The following is a 19,223-nucleotide window of genomic DNA, read 5'->3' as shown; positions in this document are numbered from 1 at the left end:
GCAGCCAGCCCAAACTTGTGACTAAATTAAATCACCCTCATCTATGCCATTCTTTTTTAGATATAAGTTTAATCTGCCCCCACTCACCCAGCCTAAACTTTCATTGAGCACTGTATATACCAAGGGCTTTTTTCCCTCTTACAAGGGAGGCAGCCAAAATCAAAAGGCATATACCCACCCCCACCCATTCCACTCCAATCCACCATCCTTTCCTCCCTCTCATCTTAGCTCCTCATGGACAATGGGTCATCCCTGCATCCCCTCCACTCCACTGCCCTAGGTCAGAAGCAATGTAGCAAGACACAGTACATCTACAGCAAGGCCATTTCACTTAATCAGTGACCTCCCTTCTCTGTCCCTTCATGCAGAAAAATATCAGATGGGGAGATGTTCCTTTAGGTTGAATCAAAATATCATTCACCCCATCCCCCACCCACTCCCTTCGCCCTTGGATCATAGTATCATTTATACACAGCCCTTCTCCACTTACCCCTACCTTCCACCTTCTCCCTTCCTGGCTCAACAGACATCCCCCTCCTGCTTTCCTGTCTTAATGACAATAAAACTGACAACAAAAATTATATTATTTATTCAAGAGTCTTTACAGAAAGTTATGAATCAAACTGTCTTTAGAATTACTGAATGCTTTCTCTTTGGCACCTTGAAGAAGCATTTGATAAAAACTTTTCAATTTTTCGTGCCATCTCTGCTTTCACAGTGGTGTTTAGTTTGGCACTGCCTTTCTTCACTTTGATTTCTTTCTCGTCTTTGTAGAAGTGCTTTATTGTATCTAAAAATAGAAATATAATTTAAAATATTATCTAAAGAAATTAAAATACATCTATGCTTATAATGAATTACAACATCTATAGAATACATACATACATATACCAAAGGCTTTTTCCCCCTACATGGGGGGTAGCCAAAAAGAAAAAGGCATAGAAATCACTCCCACCCATTTCATTTCCTATATATTCCACTCCCCTCCACCCTCCTCCCTCCCTCTTATCTTGGCACCTCCTGGATGACGGGTCATCCCTGCATCCTGTCCACTACCCTGGGTCAGAAGCAGTGTCGCAAGACACAGCACATCCACAGCAAGGCCGCTTCATAAATTTGGCAACCCCCCCTTTCTGTCCCCTCATGCAGAAAAGGAGAAGACAGGGAGAAATCCCTTTGGGCTGCGTCAATTTTTTTCCCATACATACTTCCTCACCCCCCATCCCCCACCCACTCCCACTCATGCATCACAGCATCATCTATACACAACCCTTCTCCATTCACCCCTATCTTCTGTCCTCTCCCGTCCTTCCTCCACAGACATTCCTCTCTTTTTTAATGCCCCTTTCACCCCATCCATCCATCTCATCCTAGGACGCCCCCTCATATTCACTCCTTCCACCTCTGCCTTCCACACTTCTTTTACTAATCTTTCTTCACTCATTCTTTCCATGTGTTCAAACCAACCTAATACCCTTTCATCAACCCTATCTCCCAGTTCCCTTTCCACCCCTGTTCTCCTCCTCACCTCTTCATTTCTCACTCTATAGAATATGAGAAAATATAAAGAGCATTGACAAAGACCACTCAATTAATCTGTTGCATCAGGTCTCTCTTGCACAAGACCCATTGATCCCAGGTAGCCAGCAATAACCACCAGACTGACCCACCGATCACTCAAGAAAGAAATATTGTGTTGTCTGGGTATGGCTTCGGTGGTAAGGTGTTCCATGTCCTCTGTGTGATGGAGCAGTATGTTTCTTCGTCCAGTCCTATTCTATTTTCAGCATTTTTTAAGTGTTGAATGGTGACCTAAATGCAGTCATGCAAATGTGGTTCTTGCTTCTCTTGGAGGGTTTTTTCTGTGGAGCTGATGTCTGGAGGGGTTTGTTGGAGGGAGCTGGGTGGTCAGTGCTAGAGTGCCTGTAATATGATCTGGGTGTATTTACCTAGTTGTATTACCGTATTTTTCGGACCATAAGGCGCGGGCAAAATCCTTAAAATCGGCCAAAATCAGGTGGTGTGCAGTATCGTGAGGTGCACCTTACATGTGTCTTCAGTGCAAAAAAATGCCTCAGACAATGACATACTATTTTGACACGTTTTGTAGCTAGCCTGCCGACGGCGACAGTGCATAGGCCTAGCAAAAGTTATAACCAAGTTATAACCAAGATGCATGTATCTTGACAAGAAAATTGCAAAAACTTCGACAGTTTTTGACTCCATGCCACCGCATTCATTCACGCTATCATGGCTATGACATGATAGCGTCCACAACACAGACAGCCATTTTGCATTGGTCTAGTCTCACTCCACTCCGACTGTAGTCATTTGGGTATTTTTTTTTTAGTTTCGACAATGGGCGCAATATAGCAATAGAGAATGAATTACTGTATTAATTTTGTAGATTAAAATGTATCAATGTAATATGCAATTTTGTGGGTGGAAATAAAAAAAAAAATACCTTGCTACAAGCAAATATGCTAATAAACGAAGTCGGCAGCATAGGATCGGGATGCCATCTTGTTGTCTGTCAACTGATGGCCTCAGTACTTCCGACAGTACCTGGCATTTTCTTGAAGGAATGTTATGGAGTGGAGATACATGCATTCCTTCAAGCTGCAAGAACTTTGTATATCCCGCAAGCTGAGAGAGTGGTTGAAAAGCCCGCCAACGTCTCTCACGACGATGACAACGAGGATGAGTCGGATGACATTTAATTTGCAGGTAATGATTTATTAAACACAGGTTAGGTTAGGTTCGACGAATTTATCATCCTCTCATTTCTTTGATGTCGGCATCTATCATAACAAACATGGTGTACCATTCATCCAACATGACTTCGTTACTTACAAAATCTGTTTTAGCACTTTTTTTGTTTTTTATTTCCGCTCACAAAATTGCATATTACGTTGATATATTATAATTTACAAAATTAATGATCAATTTTCTATTGCTATATTGCGCCCATTGTCGAAACTAAAAATTTACCGTCATTTGTAATAAATCTTGTGTTTTTAAGTGAATAGAGAATTCTGGGAATAAAACTGCTAATGTTGGTTTTATTCCCCATAATTCCCGTAACGTGTTTATGTTATTTTTTAGGGGTATTGGCAGGGCAGACCGTCCATGGAGGTGGTCTGCTTTCACTGACCAAAATAAAAAAGTACAGTATATCATTTATTTTTGTAATTTTGCTAAATCCCAACAGATTTTTCTCATTCAACAACAAAAATGTTCAGTTCTGAATGCACTCACATATGCATGATTATCCGATGACGAGACCAGGTGCGCCTTATGTAAGGACGGGGAATAGCAAATTACGAGTGCGCCTTATGGTACGAAGCGCCTTATGGTCCGAAAAATACGGTACACAGGAAGGGAGCTATGCTCGTGGTGACCCGTCTTTGTATCTTTCAGCATCAAGTTTTTTCTTTAAATTTTGAATAGTATTTGCACACACTGTTTCTTTAAGTTATTCCAGATATCCAGCACTCTGTGTGGGAAGCAATTTTTTTCAGATCTCTTCTATAGTTATCCTTTTTGAGTTTCTTTTCATGACCTCTTGTTTTACCATTCCCATTTTTTAGTAAATCATTCCTATCAAGGATTTCCATTCCTTTCATGATTCTATATAGTCAGTAGATCACCTCTTTCTCTTCTCTGCTCCAGTGTTGGTAGTTCCAATTTGGATAATCTTTGTTTGTTTGTTAATTTGGAAAGAGCTGGTGCCAACTTTGTTGTTGCACTCTGTATTCTTTCTAATTTCCTTATATTCTTTTTAGTACTGGGTGTCCATAGTGTCGCATGAGTTTTTATATGGATGTGCTGTGTGGTGTAGGTGGAAGGTTGTTGTCAGTGTTAGAGTAGTATACCAGTGGTGTAATTTTTTAGTGTGTTCATTTGGTTGCACTTATGTGATGTTATGAGAGGGATGGGTTCAGTTAGAGCCTCTTACATACAACTGTGTACCATACTTATCCTTACGTGTTGTTGTAAGGGCAGGATTTTGGTTTCTGTATGCAGGTGCTCTACTGGGATGGTTTTGTTACATCCTGTATTATTCCCAATGCTTTTATTATGTACAGTTTATATGGCGTCTATGTTTTCCTCATTGTTGGGAACCATGCAGGAGAAATGTAGTCAAGTGTGGCTCACAAGAACTGTTTACAAACTGTGATTAATTTCCTTCTGCTGTTTTTTAAGGCTACCTCCCTTGTAAAGAGGAAAAAATCCCTTCATATATAGATAGATAATTTTCTTGTTGATTTTAATTTTCAAAAGTAAGACCCACAATTTTGGGGTTCTTTTCCAAAGGAAGGGTTTGTCTAAATAGGCATGGGTGTTCATAGCAGCTGTGTTGAGTTATTATTGAAAGAGTTATTATTATTGGATTAGATGGTTGTCAAATGGAGTGTCTCACAAAGGGAGTATAATGAAATGACTAGAGATTATTTAACATGTACCTAATGGATGCTCACTGGCCAAGCAGTGTTACTATCAAGGCATAAGCTCAGAGTGGAGCCATATTGAGTCCTGCCAGCAGAGTTCATAGTAAGGGCATACTACATTAAATTCCCTGGTTCAAAAAGCCCTCCACAAGGTAGCACCATCCCAGTCCTCTCTGAAAGGATGGTTGTGACATTACATTGAATCACCTAAAGGAAAAACATGTTCCACTGGACTTGAAGAGTGTATGTACAGTCACCGCAAAAAAAAATCTATATTTTCCGCAAATAAATCTATACACGGGATTTTATGAATAGATTTCACTTGATTTCCCGCCATAATAAAAAGTGGGCGGAGTTACTGATGACGTGGGTGTGTAGAGCGCGCCTTTTTACACTGTTCGCCAACACATCACGCTTCAGTGCGCTGCCAGCGCTAGATGAGAGAGGAGTCTATGCATGCTGCTCTTTAGTGCCCTTTTGTTCACTTTTTCACTGACTTTGGTGCCCTCTAACTCTCCTTCTGGTGATCAAAATGGGTCGTTCCAAGCTTTCAATGCAAGAAAAGGCCCGCGCCCTAGCTCTGTTAGAGCAGGGAATGTCTGTGATACGTGTTGCCGCAGACCTGCAGGTGACAAGAATGGTCATTTACAGCCTGAAGAAAGCAGCCGCCACACACCCTCCTGGTACAGTACCACCAAGAAAGCCAGGCTCTGGAGCCCCAAAGAAGACATCTACTCGCACTGACAAGATCCTAAAACGAGAAGTGATGTCAGATCCATGTATAACAGCTGTTAGTCTGAAGCAAAAACATCCTGCTCTCCTTAAAAACGTTGCTGTAAGAACGATCCAACATCGGCTGCAGAAGGACCTCAAAATGCCAGCTCGACGTGCCACCAAGAAGCCCCTGCTCACAGAGGCCATGAAGAAGAAACAGATTGATTTCTGTAAGAAATACAAGGACTGGACATCAGAGCAGTGGCAGAAGGTGATGTTCAGTGATGAAAGTCCCTTCAGGCTGATCAGGGGCAGCTCCAAGATCGTTTGTCGCCCCAGTGATGTGTCCAGATTCAACCCGCGGTACACAGTTAAAACAGTGAAACACCCAGACAGTGTGGGGTGTGGTGCCTTTAGTGGTAACAAGGGCAGGGGTGGACTATATTTCCTCCCCAAGAATGTGACCATGAAAGGGAGCAATTATATCAATGTTTTGAGGGATCACATGCTCGAATTTTGGGACATCCATGAGTGTGATCATTTCATGCATGACGGTGCCCCTACCCATAGGTCTAAGGAAGTGATAAAGTTCCTTTAATGACAATAATATCAGTGTTATGGAGTGGCCAGGCAATTCCCCAGACTTGAATCCATTAGAAAATGCCTGGAATCTGATGAAAAACGAACTGGAGAAATCGCGACCCACCAGTATTCCAGACCTGAAGGAGGTGCTGAAGAAGATCTGGGTCACTATGGACAGCGCCTACTTCACCAAACTCGCCTCTTCAATGCCCAGAAGGATCCAGATGGTACTCTAGAACAAGGGGCACATGACAAAATACTAAATGTAACTCTTAAGTAGAAATAAAGCACATGTTAGTTGTACTTTTGAGTTTTATTGTCCAAAAGTCCTTAGTGTATAGATTTTTTTTGCAGCGATTGTACAATTTCATGTACAAAATCACTGCACAAGAGAAAAGAGGACAAATACGAATGTAGTCATTTTTGTGGGATCAGTCTATAAAGTGTAGCTGTAAGGTATATGGGAGGGGAGCTATTAATATAAAGGTTAAGGAGGAGAACAGGAGTAATTGGGGAAGAACTATGTGGGTGTTAGAAAATGAGGAGGATTTGTTGACCAAATTTTTGTAGTAGAACATATACAAAGAGTTCTTGACACAAGGTAAGGATATCTTTTCAGCTTCTATGGGTATGTAGATGGCATATGACAAAGTTCACAGAGACGTATTCCGGGACGTGTTGTAGATGTATGGGATGGGGCAAATCTATTGAGGGTGGTCAAAAAGTTTTATGTTAGTAAATCAGCTTGTGTGACGGTGGGGAATGGATAGAAAGAGTGGTTTGAGGTGAAGGTTGGCCTGCACCATGGTTGTTATATTACCATGGTTCTTCAACATGTATAGAATGGGAGTGGGGGAGGGGGGGCAAATGCAAGAATGCTAGGTAATGGTTTGAAGGTAATTGGAGTGGAGGGATGTGAGAGGTGTATTTACTTAATTGTAGCATAGAGGAAAGGAGCAGCACTCGTTGTGTCCCATCTCCAACTCTCCAAGTTATTATACCATTTAAAAATTATTTCAAACAAATGAGAGAACTGGGAGGGGAAAGGCAAATGAAGATGTGTTGGGAATAGAGTTTATTGCCCAAACGTTTCGACCAACTTGGTCTTCTTTTTGCCACCAGGGAAAATAACAATGACAGAGACGGATTTAAATGCTTTTCAAAAACAGCAAGTGTCTTGATCAAATCATTAGCCAAAGGGAAGACCTGACACATCCACTCACAGCTGGCCGGGTTCCCTCTCACTGTGAGTATAAGACTTGTGATCTAATTGTAATGCAACATGTCCTCTGAAGAAGACCAAGTTGGCTGAAACGTTAGGGCAATAAACTCTATTCCCAACACATCTTTGTTTGCCCTTCCCCACCCAATTCTCTCTTATCATACCATGCCTCAAATTCACCTACACTTCCAATTAAATAAATGCTTCAGGGGGGGGGATTAAAAAATGTAATGAGAAACAAATATTTGGGAATGGATGTTAAGAGGACATTTATTTTTTCTGCAAAAACTGGTAGACAGGGTTCATTAAAGAACACTTGGATGGTTTAAGCACATGGATAGAATAAGTGTAGAATGTGAAAAAGTGTACAAGGCAAAGGTGGATGGAGTGAACTTGTGGGGAAGACCTAGAATGAGATGGATGAATAGGGATGAAGGGGGTGCTGTGTCTTGCTGCATTGCTTCTGACCCAGGCAGTGGGCAGAGAACAGGAATGGTCCTTCTAAAATGAGCTAAGATAAAAGGGAAAACAAATGGGTGTTGGACAGACATGGGATAAGTAAAGGGTGAGTGCACACCTTAACTGGCCACCCTCCTCATAAGGGGGAAAGAGTCTTTTGGCATATGTATCTATTCTGATAATTTGGTTTAATATTGCACACTCCCTCTATCAGGAGGCTAGGGCAGTGCCCTTTACAAGACCTTGTAGCGTGGAATTTAACTATGCCCTTGGTTCAACTCGCTGGTGGCAGAATTTCAAACGGCCATCAACTCGGCCTCGAGTGTAAGTAAAGATGCTCTAACCTGCTTAGCCAGCATGCATCTAAAAATATCTATTCTACATACATACATATATCAAAGGCTTTTTCCCCCTTGGGGAGACAGCCTTCTACTCACCATAAATGCACTGTTCATATAACGGGTGCAGCTTGTTTTTGTTTCGAGCCCCTGTTCTGTTGTACTGTGTCATCAGATTATTGGTCATCGTAGCTTTCAGTGCAGAGCGAGCCACGTCACCAATGTCTCTACTGCCGTATGTTACGATCATAAACTTTGTCTGGAAAAAAGTCCTCACATAAGAATATAATTTATAGTTATACCATTTTATCATCACTGTAAGAACAAAGTCTTTTTTATTTTATGAAAATGAAATATAGGAAAAAGATAAAATACAAATCAAAATATTCTGAAACAGACTTACAACAAGTTTTTTAAAATTCCTATTTTCCAGCTTCTTGCAGAAAGCCTCAAAAGGCTCACTGCTGTCGTGCTGTTCCAGACGGAAAATATCTTCTCTTTGTTCCTCTGGAAGGTGTTGTACCAGTGCAGCTTTAATTCTCTGCATGTCCTCTTCCAGGGACTTTACGTAACCTCTGATTTCATCCACAGCTTTGTATGTTGCCTTGGCTATTTCTGTAAATAGATTGACTTGACTTTAACCTCTTGAAGACAATGACGTCTACGTATGCATCATGAACCGCGAGTGGGGTATAGAAGAATGCCAATGTCAGCTTCCTGATTATATCTATTTTGTTGTAGCTGAGTGAACCCATATTTTATGAACAGGCTTGATCATGTTTTCTGTGATGTTATATTTATTCAAGGTGAATGAGAATGAGTATAACAGCAGTAACATTATTTTTTGTAATGTGCAATTCATGATGCATCATAATACATCAGGTGTGTGCAAATAACTGGCTCGTATTGAAGAGGGTATGATATGTATCCATACATATATATATATATATATATATATATATATATATATATATATATATATATATATATATATATATACACACACACAGAATGCTTAATATACGGAATAACTTAGATGAAAAAACAGCGTGTGCAAATACTATTCACGATTTTAAGAAAAAACTTGATGCTGAAAGATACAAAGACAGGTCACCATGAGCATAGCTCCCTTCCCGTATAATACAACCAGGTAAATAAATACAGATTATTATATATATATATATATATATATATGCACACACATGGAACAGCTATAGCAACATGGCACATCCTTGACACAGTCCTGCCTTTACTTCAGACCACTCACTCTCTCCATTTTTAATTCCAACACAGGCTCTACTACTCTCAAAAATCCTGACTGCCCTTAACCCTAGAACCACATCGCTGTTTTTGACGAACGTGAACCACATCGCCGGGAGAATTCTACCCTTTTTTTAGAGAGAGAGAGAGAGAGAGAGAGAAAAAAAAGAAAAAAAAAAAAAAGAAAGAAAAAAAAACATACTTAACTTCAAAACAGGTTTATTATAAAATAAACATTGAAAGAGTAACTCAAACTTTAAAATGATAATATGTAAACTTAATTAGTACTTTATGTTAACCCTGTATGTGATTTAATGCAAAGTAAGGTAAAATCACTAAACGAAAAGTGTGTGCATGTGCGCAGGAGTAAATCTCCCTGTGATGTGGTTCTATGGTTGACAGCTTGGAATGGAAGGAAATGTCTGAGAAGTATGGTAGGTGTTACAAAGTTGGATAGAGTGAGAAATAAGGTGAGGAGGAGAGCAGGGGTGGAAAAGGAGATGGCAGATAAGGCTGATGAAAGAGTATTGGGATGTTTTAGACACATGGAAAGAATGAGGTAAGATTATAGTCAGCGCAACGAGAAGTGACCGCTAAGGCGGGGTTAGGAGATTTCCCGGTGTTGCCACATCTCCACAGATAACACGGCCCGCACGGCTCACACTGAATGCAGTGTGAGGGGGGCGGAGCCAAAGAATAAATGTAGGGCAACGTCGCTCTCCCTTGCTCATATGCCATGTCTGACTCGAGGAAACGAAACCTTTGTATAGAAATCATTGCTTTGATTTTTACCTCAGTGGTGGTGTGTGACAAAAAATTGGAATATAATTATATGTGGCAACATTATAAAAATATAAAATAAAATTATAGAATAAAACAAAATTATAAAATAATTATATGTGGCAACACAGGGGGACTCCCAGTGCTCCGCCCTAACGGCCATTTCTCAATGCAACGAGTATAGTAAATGAGGTGTAGAAGGCAGAGGTGGATGGAGTGAACATGAGGGGACAACTGAGGATGAGGTGGATGGATGGGGTGAAAAGGTCATTGAGCAGGAGTGGGATGTCTGTTGAGCAAGGAAGGGAGAATGCAGGATATAGGGGTGAGTGGAGAATGGCTGTGTATGGATGATAATATGATGCAAGGGAGAGGGTGGGAGTTTTGGGAGTGGTTATGTGTGAATGATATCTTGATGCTGCCTGAATGGATTTCTCCCCATCTTCTCTTTTCATGCATGAGGGGACAGAGAAGGGGGGGGGGTTTGCCAATTAAGTGAAGTACCCTTGCTTTGGTTGTGCTGTATCTTGCTGCATTGCCTCTGACCCAGGGCAATGGGGAGGATACAGGGATGACCTGTCATCCATGAGGAGCTAAGATGAGAGGGAGGAAAGGATGGTGGATGGGAGTGGAATGGGTGGGGGTGAAGTGGATGGGTGTGGGTATTTGCCTTTTGATTTGGCTACCTCCCTTGTGAGGAGGAAAAACCTTTGGTGTATATATGTGTGTGTGTATATATATATATATATATATATATATATATATATATATATATATATATATATATATATATATATATATATATGGAGTGTTCTGTATTGCTGTATGATATATTATGGATTAGTTTTAAAATATTTCCACACATCACATATTTGTTTCATCAATTATTAGTACTTACTGTCAATGTTGCTGTCTCCTAAAATAGTTAAACTTCTTCAATACATGTCAAATTCTCATGCACAGCATCAGCTGCCTGATGTATGATGATTTGATGAGGCATTACAATACAGTAAAATTCCTTTTATCCAACCTTCAAACGTCTGAATAGTCCAAACATCTGACTTTTTTTTTAATGTCCCAAGTAGGATAAAAAGTTGAATTTGTCCAAACGTCCAACCATCGAATGGATGTTTAGTTGTTGCTATCGCCACTACCGACTCATGGTGCTCAGTTAGGCTGCTATTTTCATGGGCATTTCAGTATTTGCTTATGTTTGGCCATAGGTGGTTGTTTCTCCTCCACTCTGTTGTGTTGTTTATTATGCTTTATTGTACTGTGATTTTTTTTAATCTGTTAATGTACGCCCAAACATCCGACTTTTCCAAACATCTGATCTAGGGCAGGTTCCACCAAGGTTGGATAAAAGGAATTTTACTGTACTTGCATTATAAAACAAAGTTACACCTGTTTTATGAGTTCCCTTTCACCCTGAATGCCACAGAAATTGTGATCAAGTCTGTTCACAGAATATGGAGGTCACTCAGCTACAACTTCAAAATAAATATAAACAAGACACTGACACCAGTACCCTCATATACCTACTTGCACCTCATGACATCAATGTTGGAGTCATTGTAGGGAAAGGGCTAATAAGTATAGTTATAGAGAAAAGTACTACTGTAATTTTTACTGGGCCAGATATGGTTTTACCAGTACTAATAAATTATTCTAGTGGTCAATAAAATAACCTGATCTGAAAAAAATTAAATCTAATCTGTGTTGTATTAAAGTAGTGGTAGAAGAAGAGAAAAAGTGGGTATATGTGGACAGGTTGCAAAGCAGGTTAAGAGAAACATGAGAGGTACAAAAAGAAAAAGGGAGGAGAAGCAGAGTATAAGATACATACCAAAGGCTTTTTTCCCCCTTCCAAGGGAGGTAGCAAAAAAAAAGAAAAAAAAAAAAAAAAAAAAAGAAAAAAAAAATATATATATATATATATATATATATATATATATATATATATATATATATATATATAATATATATATATATATATATATATATATATATCACTTCATCCCCACATACCCCACTCCCTCCCTCTTATCTTGGTTCCTCCTGGATGATGGGTCATCCCTGCATCTTGCCCACGGCCCTGGGTCAGAAGCACTGTTGCAAGACAGCACATCCACAGCAAGGCTGCTTCATTTAATTGGCGACCCCCCCTCTCCATCCCCTCATGCACACAAAGAGAAGAAGGGGTGAAATCCCTTCGGGCTGCATCAAATTATTTTACACATATACACCCTCACCTGCCCCCACTCCCTTTCATGCACCACAGCATCATCCATACACAACCATTCTCCATGGAGAGTGTAAGATAAAGGAGGAAAAGAGAGAAGCAGATGTAAAATGGGGTAGGAGTAGGACAGAAAATCTTGAAAAAAATAATAATAATAATAATAAAAAGAGGTTTTGGAAGGAAGTTAAGAGAAGATGGACAAATGTTAATGGAAGTGAAGGCCATAAGGGGAAGATGGGTCGAGTATCTTAGAGAGTTGTTGAATGTGGAGGAGGATAGGGAGGGATTGACTGTGGCTGTGAAAGGCACTACAAAAATGATTGAAATGGAAGAGGGAAACTACAGGGATATAAGAAAAGATGAGATACAAGGAGCTGTGAAAATTATGAGAGCTAGTAAGGTTGGATGGGTGTAGGGGTTAGGGCGTCATCACTTGCGGCGAAGGTCGAGGTGAGGGCGGTTCGAATCCTGCCACCAGCGAAGTTGAACCAAGGGCATGGTTCATTAAGGGACCGTCATAGGCGATTATTCGAAAAAATCTAGTACATGAACGAATTTTAGGAAAACATTTAAAAAGAATCTCTATGATAGTGGCAACACTTCTACAAAGTTACTGAGCTGTATTTCGTTTCTATTTTTATACAGAATAAAATAGATAAGATATTGGCAACCTCTGGCAACCCCATTGCATAAACAAACATTCTGTATATTGAAATAACATCAATATTTCTATAGCTATTTCGTTTTTTGCTACGGAATTGTGTTTATAGAGATATTTGGCAACTTCTCACACTAGCATAAGTCACAAAGACAGACAACAGGGCATCAGTACCCATTCAAACGTCAAAGTGAAGCTCCATAAGCCCAACACTTTACAACTTATATCTACATGACATCCCAGACCCAGTACCGGGTTGTCAACACATCATATACGCAGACGACATTACACAACCAAGTAAATCAACACGCATGCTGGCGAAAAAGACAGAGCGTGCAATAGAAAGCATCAACGCCTTTGAGCGCTGCTGGAAAATTCGCACGAATCAACAGAAATTTACTCTAATACACATACAAGGACACGGGAAATCACCTGTAACGACAGATGGCATCCAACACAAATACTCCTCACATGGCAATGTGCTTGGCTGGAACTTCTCCCCCTATGGGGGGGCAGTTCATGTCAAAAGGGCAGTAGCTTTAGCGAAATGGAATCTGCAAAAACTCCATCGTTTCAGAGACTTGACCCCTAGACAGAAAAGAACACTCTACATTGCTCATGTGAGAAGCATTTTAACATATCCAGCTATCCCGCTGCACACACTAAGAAAGACACCACTTCAGAAATTACAGTGTACAAAACAGAGCTCTACACTTTATTACAAACACGAAATACACACATTACTCCATTTATTAGTGTTCCCAACCCAAAACCCCCGATTTCCCACACACACCCAGATCGTTTGGGAGATGTAGGCATAAATTCATAAATTCAATACTTAATTACTTCAAAAGTACGCATTTGCGACAGAAATGATGTACACCATCGTTCATATCACAACATTTCTCATCAGAAACACATAAACCACATATCAAATTCTATGGTTGGGTGAAACTATAAATTGTCCGATGGGATTACTGCCGAAGAACACACATGCACGAATACACCACCTATAAACATGCAATTAAACTCACAAGCAGTTAAAACTTGGGAAAGATTATTCACACTCGATACACCACAACTACAAGAACTCACACCCCTTCCAGAAAACTCAACTCAACACAGAAATTGGCCTCTTAAGTTACGAGAAAACATTAATTGATCAAACTCCTCAGTACACATCACGGGCTTGATAGATCTAATTTACGCAACCAACTCTCACTCTCTCCCGCATCCAACAATTATGCGCCAAGCAGGCAAGACACTGACATCGTTTACCCAACTCCCCCCTCCCACGTCCCCCCACCCCGACCATCTCCTAACAAACCACCCTTCACCTCTTCAAACTCCCGAATCACTTATACACGCAAAACACGTAAACTCCCTAATTAGGCACAACTAAATCCACAGACTCATACACGAATCAATAAAAATCAAATAAGCCTGACTCACACACGTAATAAAAAAAAAAAGATAAGAAATAAATAAACAAATAAAATAAATTAAAAAACAGCACAAATAAATACAACGCTCAGATCAATTCCCACAAACACACAGCGTGATGGATAGGAGTATATGGAAGGGTTCCTACCCTCCCATATACGCCTGCCCATTATGACAAGTGTGGCTCCCTAAGTCCGGTTATTAGAAGAACAAACTTCCTTCCTACGCGAGGTTACAAATTCAAAACATACACAGAATATATACTAACATGAAACACGGCAAAGTTGGTAGCCCAACAACCTATGAACCTCTGACTTCCTTCTTTTCTTCAAACTTTCTCCTTCCTCTCCCACCCCCTCCTCTCTCTTCCATCCTTATCCCCAAATTACCGAGGAGCAGGACCGTTTCTAGTTCATCAGGCGCCCCAGGCAAGATTTCATTATGGCGAACCCCCTCCCTCCCTCCTTCCCCCCTCCGGGCTGGAAATAATAACCTAAACAATTTCGAACGCAACTAGCATCACAAGTTCCACAACAAAAGCAACATACTTTATCTATTTGAATTAGTCACGTAAAAAAAAATATTTCTTTCTCATTTATTTATATATTAATTTTGGATGGCAATTTGGCGCCCCCTCCAGCAAATGGCGCCCCAGGCGGCCTGTGTGACTGTGTTGCCTGTGCCTAGAAATGGCCCTGCCGAGGAGTGAGGTGACGCTGCTCTTAGAGCTCTCACCGTGCGCCACAGTTTTAATTCCTCACCCTGTATTGTTGCTGTAATCATGGGAAGATTGACGAAAAGCCAGCGAGCAAGGAGGAAGAATGTAGCGAAGACCCTTGTGTGCTGGCTAGAGAAACATGGAGGTGGAAAAAAAAATAAAAAAAGAGGGAACCATCAAACCCTCACGCAGCACTCCACAAGCTACCAGCCCCGCCAACCTTACACCTCCTCCACCCACACCACAAGTTGAACCCTCACCTCACACCTCATCTGCAAAGAAGAGGAAATTGGAGATTTGCTATGCATTGCAACCATCAGAGAAGACCACAGTTGATGATGAAAACTTAATTTTTATCTTCAAGATTTATTTACACATGTTGCGTGCGGTAAGTGCTTTGGGAAACTAAATGTCAGCTTTATAAATAAATACATGGATTATAAGATTGACTTAGAGTGTGCAGAGTGTGGCCAAAAGTGTGGTGATTCAGAAGTGAAAGACACTCCAGTGACAAACGCCTTAGTGTACAATACAATGAATGTAGGTTTAGGCTATGCAGGGTTTCACAAATTGACTGAGAACATGAGTATGAAGCCTCTGTATAATAATGTAAATTTTCAGTCAGTTGCAATTGAGAAAACAAAAGCAAGGCAAAGGAAATATTGAAAAAGAGTGTTGAAGCAGCAAAACAACATTATGTATGTGATGAGCATGGAATTTATGACATGAAAGTGATGTTTGATGGATCTTGGCAAAAACGAGGTCACACGAGTATGCTTGCTGTTGGTGCTGTCATCGACGCTGAAATTGCTCATGTTCTAGATTATGAGGTAGTCAATAAATTTTGTGAAATGTGTGTAAAGAAACAAAACAGTTTGAGACGAGGAAAAGTGAGTCAGGAAGAGTATGATGAATGGGCGAAAAATCATGAAGAGGTATGTATGGAAAACTATAAAGGAACTTCGGGAGGTATGGAAGCTAAAGCAGCTGAGAATTTATTTAGTAGGAGTTTGGACAATAATATAAGGTATAGTGTATTTATATCTGATGGGGACAGTTCAGCCTATAATGCTGTGTGCAATATGAATGATGGAAAAGGACCATACAATGGAATTAAAATAGAAAAAGGTGAGTGTATAAATCATGTGGGAAAGAGACTTGGCACTGCACTACGAAGAGTAAGAGATCAAGCAGTAAAAGAAAACAAAACAAAAACAGGAAAAATTAGAAGAATAAAAGTGATGGAAGGGAAAGGAGTGTCAACAGATTTTGTAATTGGTAAACTACAGAAGTACTATACTGCTGCGATAAGACGTCATGTTGGAGGAACAGTGGATGAGATGAAAAAGGACATTTTGGTGTCATTTCTTCACTGTTCATCGTCTGATGCTAACCCACAACATCAGTTGTGCCCCAAGACACCTGACAGTTATTGCTTTTACCAAAATGCAATCGCAAAGAACGAGCCAATACCATCCCACAAAAGTATGAAAGTAAGCTTCATACTGCCAACGGAACTTCATCGGATGGTTTGGGGCGAATACAAGAGATTAACATCTACCAAGCTTTTATCTGCATGTCTGCTGGGAAAAACACAAAATCCAAACGAACATCTGCATTCAAGAATCTGGCGTTATTGTTCAAAGTATAAGAATGCCAACAAGAACATTCTTGAGTACAGTGTCGCCCAAGCGATCCTGGACTACAATGCTGGCTGTAAAGAAGCATTTGTTGTTCCTCTTCTTGGGGAACCCTACACTCATATTCATAAGTCTGCCCTCAAAAGAAGAGACAAGAAACGAGAGGGGGAGAAAAAAGTGAAAAGTAAAAGTGGTAAAGTGACCAAAAGAGGGGACTATGAGGCTGGAGCCTTTTAAAAATGGTCGCGCAAAATTTAAGTGCCTTCTGTACATTTACTGTTTTTTGTTTTTTTGTTGTAATATCTTCAGTTGTTCTTGATGGATTTTTGTCATTTTTGTTTCATTTGAAAGATAACATTATGCTCTTTATTTCCTATGTTAAAAAAAAATAAAAGAAATTTGATTTATCTTTTATTTATGAAACCTGAATTTTGCAGCACCTTTGAAATGTTCAGAAAAGAAAATTCACAAAAAATCAGAGGTATGAGTTTGGTCAAATGTACAACATAACTTATTCACCAGACTCTAAGCTTTCATTACATACCAAGCTTAATTATGTGGAAGGATTTCCATATAATTAATTACAGCTTCACTATATCTTCACTACATTTTATATGGATTATGTAGTGGTAAATAGGATTATGATAGGAAGAGTTAAGGATGTACGTGTGCTAAAGGGAGAGGGTGGGGGAATATCAGATAATTTTTTGAAGGAAGGTAAGTTGAAAGTGGAGGATAGATGGAGAAAGAGGAAAGGGACAAAAGGTAGGGAGGTTCTTAGAGTGAACTCTTTGAATGAGAAGGAAAAGGAGAAGACATACGGAAAGAAGCTGAAGGAGGAGTGGGAGGGAGTAAAGGGTAGAGTAGAGCTGGGTGTGGAGGAGGAATGGGGATGGTTCAAGGAGGGAGTCATAAAGTGTGCAAGGATGGTGTGTGGAACAAGAAGGACAGGGGGAAATAGAAGAAAGGGTAGTGAATGGTGGGATGAGGAAACAAAAAAGGTTGTAGAAGAGAAGAAGCGAGCTTTCACAGATTGGTTACAAAATAGGACGAGGGAGTCATATGAGAGCTACAAAGAAAAGAAAAGAGAAGTAAAGCAAAAGGTAAAGGTTGCAAAGAGGAGAGCAGATGTGAAATGGGGTATGAGTATGACAGAAAATTTTGAAAGTAATAAAAAGATGTTTTGGAAAGAAATTAAGAGAGGAAGAGGAGGCGAATCAAGTAGAGAAGAAAAGGTAAAAGGTGCAGATGGAGAGATGATAATGGAAGAGAAGGCAGTAAGGGGAAGATGGGCAGAATATTTTTGGGAGTTGCTTAATGTGAAGGAGGATAGGGAAGGAAAGATTGCTGCAGAGGGAAGTGCAAAGAAAATGAGAGTGATGAATGAGGAGAATGGAGGAGAAATAAGGAAGGATGAGGTGAAGGCAGTTGTTAAGATGATGAAAGCAGGTAAGGCACCTGGTCTGGATGGATGCCATGCGGAATGTCTGAAAAAGGGAGGTACAGTGATGGTGGACTGGTTGGTGAGGTTATTTAATGTTTGTTGGAGAGAGGGTAGAGTGCCGGAGGACTGGAGGAGTGCCTGTATAGTTCCTCTTTACAAGGGAAAAGGGGACAAGTGTGAATGTAGTAGTTTCAGAGGGATTAGCTTGTTGAGTGTAGTTGGGAAGGCTTATGGGAGGATCTTGGTTGAGAGGATTAGTAGAGGAACAGAAGGAGTAATTGGTGAGGAAGAGTGTGGATTTAGGACAGGTAGAGGTTGTGTAGATCAGATCTTTGTGGTAAGACAGATATGTGAGAAAGCTATAGGAAAGGGGAAGGATGTTTTTTGGGCCTTTATGGATCTGGAAAAGGCTTATGATAGGGTAGACAGAAAGGCACTGTGGGAGGTTATGAAGATATACGTGATAGGAGGAAAGCTTCTAGGAGCTGTCAAGAGTTTTTATGAAAATAGTAGAGCTTGTGTCAGGATTGGAAATGGAGAGAGTGAGTGGTTTGAAGTAAAGGTGGGACTTCGTTAAGGATGTGTTATGTCACCCTGGCTGTTCAACTTATACATGGACGGGGTGGTGCGAGAGGTAAATGCAAGGATAGACTGGGCAAGGGATTGGAGATGGTTAAAGAAAATGGAGAAAAGTGGGAGATGAGCCAGTTGTTGTTTGTGGACGACACTGTGCTTCTGGCAGGATCAGAGGAGGGATTGAGGAAGCTGGTGGCAGAGTTTGGGAGAGTATGTGATAGAAGAAAGCTAAAGATAAATGTGGGTAAAAGTAAGGTGATGAGATGTACAAGGGGTGAAAGTGGCAGAAGACTGGAAGTGAGCATTATGGGAGAGCGACTGGAGGAAGTGGATAGTTTTAGATACTTGGGTGCAAATGTTGCAGGGAAAGGTGGAGTGAAAGTGGAGGTAGAATGTAGATTGAGAGAAGCGAGTAAATGCCTTGGTGGATTAAAGAGTGTAATGAGGAATAGACATTTGGGAATGGATGCTAAGAGGAGACTGTATGAAGGAGTGATTGTGCCAACAGCACTGTATGGGGCAGAAACATGGAACATAAGAGAAGAAGAGAGGAGTTTGAATGTGTTTGAGATGAGGTGTCTGAGAAGTATAATGGGGGTTACTAGGCTAGATAGAGTGAGAAATGAGGAGGTGAGGAGGAGAATGGGGGTGGAAAGGGAGCTGGGAGATAGGGTTGATGAAAGAATATTAGGATGG

General features: G+C 40.5%; 1 protein-coding gene across 1 annotated transcript in view; it reads right to left on the bottom strand.

Moving 5' to 3' along the window:
- Positions 1–573: 573 nt before the first annotated feature.
- LOC143032595 (uncharacterized) overlaps positions 574–19,223 on the bottom strand; it is a 40,919-nt gene continuing 22,269 nt past the window's right edge. The window contains exons 12-14 of the mRNA XM_076197462.1: positions 8,170–8,381; positions 7,866–8,025; positions 574–790 (exon numbers count right to left, since the gene is read on the bottom strand). Coding sequence (XP_076053577.1) covers positions 636–790; positions 7,866–8,025; positions 8,170–8,381 — 527 coding nt within the window. The 3' untranslated portion in view covers positions 574–635. The remainder of the gene's footprint in view (positions 791–7,865; positions 8,026–8,169; positions 8,382–19,223) is intronic.

Source organism: Oratosquilla oratoria, chromosome 14 (genome assembly GCF_046742065.1).
Source record: "Oratosquilla oratoria isolate Oo_2021 chromosome 14, ASM4674206v1, whole genome shotgun sequence".
NCBI classification, from domain to species: domain Eukaryota; kingdom Metazoa; phylum Arthropoda; class Malacostraca; order Stomatopoda; family Squillidae; genus Oratosquilla; species Oratosquilla oratoria.
Note: the sequence above shows the minus strand (reverse complement) of the source record. Positions and strands in the feature narration are given on the sequence as shown.